Raw genomic sequence first — 3,437 nt, 5'->3', positions numbered from 1 at the left:
ACTTTATGCTATTATTTTATTTAAAATAATCTGATGACTTTAATTATTTGAATTGTCTGTACTTTTTTATTTGAAGATGATCATAAGATGCTTATATCTCTAAATGGGAATGAGTACCATGAGTATAATATGGAAAATGTTCTAAACACTTACCCAAGGACAGCATTATTGTATGGGAACATGCTAATCCTTGGCTTGGACTCAGGTGTGTACTAATCCTTTTCTGGTTTTAGCTTTTGAGAAAATTCAGATAGTTTTTGCTCATGCTATGTTGTTAATATTTGTGAGGTGGTAAGATTTGCAATTAAATATGTTTTTCTTGGAATTCAGGTTCTGTTGTGATATATTACGTTGAAACTCCAGAAGAACTTCTGCATTTAGATCTACAGAGCTACCACTGGCTATATCCTGTTGCAAAAGAGGCAGTGCTCAGAATGGATGTTTGGGAGAGTTCATCTGGTCCAGTGCTTGGCATCTTCACTCGCAGTAACGTTTATCTATTTGAGTGGTCATGTTCTTTGGAAGATTGTGTCTGTGGAGAAGTACATACGTAAATGGTCATTTCCAAGAATGTGTTGCCTCATTAACCTAACACTGGCTGTTTTTGTTACTGAGACAATCTCCTTTTGTGGTAATATTTGCCTAAATTAAAACAACTTGGCATGGAAGATATGATGCCCAAAATGTAGCTTTAAGTTGCCTTAATGTTTTCTGTTTATTAAATAGAATTTGTTATCCTCATGGTCCTGATTTCAGAAAAACTATCTATTTGTTGTCAAACTTTTTTGCATTTATAATGCTGTAGAAACCTATGTATGTGAATGAACTGTTATTCCTGAATTTATTTTTATAAATTTATTATCTTATTTATTTTAAAATTCTATATTCATTAGTTTGTGTCAAAATACATTCATTTTATGTATTTATTTATTGAAATTCTTAAAAAAAGGCCATTGGCATAAATTTTTGTGAATTGTAAGATCACATCAAAAGTAAATTTAGTTTATTTTTAAAGGATTTCTGTGCTAAAAAATAAGATTTATTAACATTATTTCATTTGCTACTAGTCTGTGTTGCCAATTCCTGAAGTGCATGGCTAATGGAAAAATACTTTGGTTTGTGCTGTAAAAGTAAAGTTGATGGTGTTGTCCAATAAATGCGGGACCTGGTGCAAGCTGGCAGCCACGACGCGGACTATAGCCCCGCACACCAGCGGCGCTAGTTGCCTGAGACCTGATGAGCCATCTGTGCTTGGCGGATCGTCGGGCTGTGCGTATGGTGCCGTATGGTCCTTGTTTTTACTGTTTGCGCAAAATAGAAATTGGCAAAATCGCGGAGTGACGAACCGACATCATTTTTTGGTGAAGGGGGGATAAAAGTCAGCAAGAAATTACTGACGTATTGACGGCTGTTTGTGGTTATAATGCTCTGAAGAAAACATCTGTTTCAAGTGGATTAAATCAAACCAAAAAATCAAGAAAAAGCCAATCAAAAATGGAAGTCATGCTCCTGGTTTTCATTGATGTTGAAGGTGTTATTCATCATGAATTTGATCCTGAAGGACGAACAGCAAATGCTGAGTTCTACCTAACAGTTCTAAAGTGTTTTAGAAATGGCATGCGTTGTGTGCGACCAAATTGGATTCAAGGTGATGGATGTATCCTTCACCAAGACAATGCACCTGCGCATTAAGCATTGATTGTTTGACAGTGTCTGGCAAAAAATTCGATCACCATCCTTGGTCATCCTCCTCATTCGCCAGATCTTGCCCACTGCAACTTTTTCCTATTCCCAAAATGTAAAAATGTGATGAGGGCACATCACCGGGAAGATGTGGACACATTAAAGCAAGAAATGACGAGAAAACTTAAAAGCCCAACTGCCGAGGTCTTCCAAGGGTGCTTTAAACAGTGGAAAAGAAGATGGAATAAGTGCATAGCAATGAATGGAGAGTACTTTGAAGGGGATAAAATCGACCTGACAAAATTTTGCAAAATAAAGGTTTTTTTTTGGCCTCAGTTCGCGTATTTATTGGACAAACCTCGTATTTCAGCGGTTACAGCCCAAATTCATGAAATTGTTTTTGTATTTTATAATATATGTTATTTATTTATTTATTATTCATTTCCATATTTATTAGTTTGTATAATTAGGTTTTATTTTAGTTAAATATTTATATAAATTCAGAAAAGAGGTAAAATAAAGCAATTGTTGTTAATCCTGAAATATTTTTTAGTCTTCTCTATTGAAGTGGACTAATTTGTTATTTAGGATTAATTTTCATCAATATGGCCTTGATTGAACACTCATGAAAGTTATTTCATTTCATTAAATTTCAATTTTTACCATTGACTGTACTCGGTCCCAAAAGAGCCATTGATCAGAGTGGATATTTGATGGAGTATTCTGCCCGCCTGCTGGCTATCTTGAGTCACATTAGTATTTATCTAATTGAATGTTCTTGTCAATTGGAAAACGTTATCTTAGGTGTGTAGATATTTAGAAGAACATTTTCCAAGATTGTGTTGCCTCATAGACTTAACAGCAGCTGCTCTTGTTACTGAAGTAACATCCTTGTGTGGCAATTGCAAAAGATCAGTTAACTTGGCATGAAAGATACGATGCCCAAAATTTTTTGAAAATTGTTTAATATTTTATGTTTTTTTCTATAGAATTTGTTATCTTGATGACCATTATTTCAAAAATCGTCTGATCTAGTTGATCTCTAATTTTGTTGCAATAAAATGCAACAATTTTTTATATGGACTTAATGTAATTCCTGATTATAATGTTATTTTTTATTAGTCAGAATTATCAGTTTGTATTGTAATACACTTATTGTAGAATAATATTGATATAAATTCAGAAAAAAGGCCCTTGGCATATATTTTCATGAATTTTATGATCTCATCAAAAATATATTTAATTTATATTTAAAGGATTTGTAAACTAAAACATAAGGAGTAACATATTTCATCGCTACTAGTCTGTGTTATCAAGTCCAGAAGTGAATGGCTAATATAGAAATTTTATGGTTTTGTACTTTAAAAATGATGTTGAATAAGGATTTCTGCTGTTACAGCCCAGAGCCATGTATTCTTTTTAATTTTTTGAAGATGAATAGTATTAATACTGGTATTGTGCCTTTTCATATATTATCAGTTGCTATTATTTTGCACATTTTAGATAAATGTTTTTATAAATTAAATGAAAGATAAAATAATATTTTTCTTTTGATCCAGACCATTTTTTAGTCTTCTCTATTTAAGTGGACATTTTTTATGTAGGATGATTTTGCATCATTGCAATCTTTACTAAATAGAATGTTGTAAAATTGCATTAGGATTTAAATTGTTGCTGTTGGCTGCACACTGTCCAAATGGCTCATCGGTCATATTTGGGGGCCTCATCAGATCCCTTGTTGGCTTTCTTGAATC

The 3,437-nt window shown here is 33.0% G+C and overlaps 1 protein-coding gene across 1 annotated transcript in view; it reads left to right on the top strand.

The window, feature by feature from the left end:
* The window catches only part of LOC139687039 (uncharacterized), an 18,810-nt gene extending 18,054 nt beyond the window's left edge, over positions 1-756 (top strand). Inside the window, exons 7-8 of the mRNA XM_071584143.1 lie at positions 77-205; positions 331-756. Of these exons, the coding sequence (XP_071440244.1) occupies positions 77-205; positions 331-554 (353 nt within the window). The 3' untranslated portion in view covers positions 555-756. The remainder of the gene's footprint in view (positions 1-76; positions 206-330) is intronic.
* Positions 757-3,437: the final 2,681 nt, after the last annotated feature.

Source organism: Hetaerina americana, unplaced genomic scaffold (assembly GCF_022747635.1).
Source record: "Hetaerina americana unplaced genomic scaffold, ioHetAmer1.1.p SCAF_16, whole genome shotgun sequence".
NCBI classification, from domain to species: Eukaryota; Metazoa; Arthropoda; class Insecta; order Odonata; family Calopterygidae; genus Hetaerina; species Hetaerina americana.
This window is presented reverse-complemented; position numbering and strand designations above follow the sequence as displayed.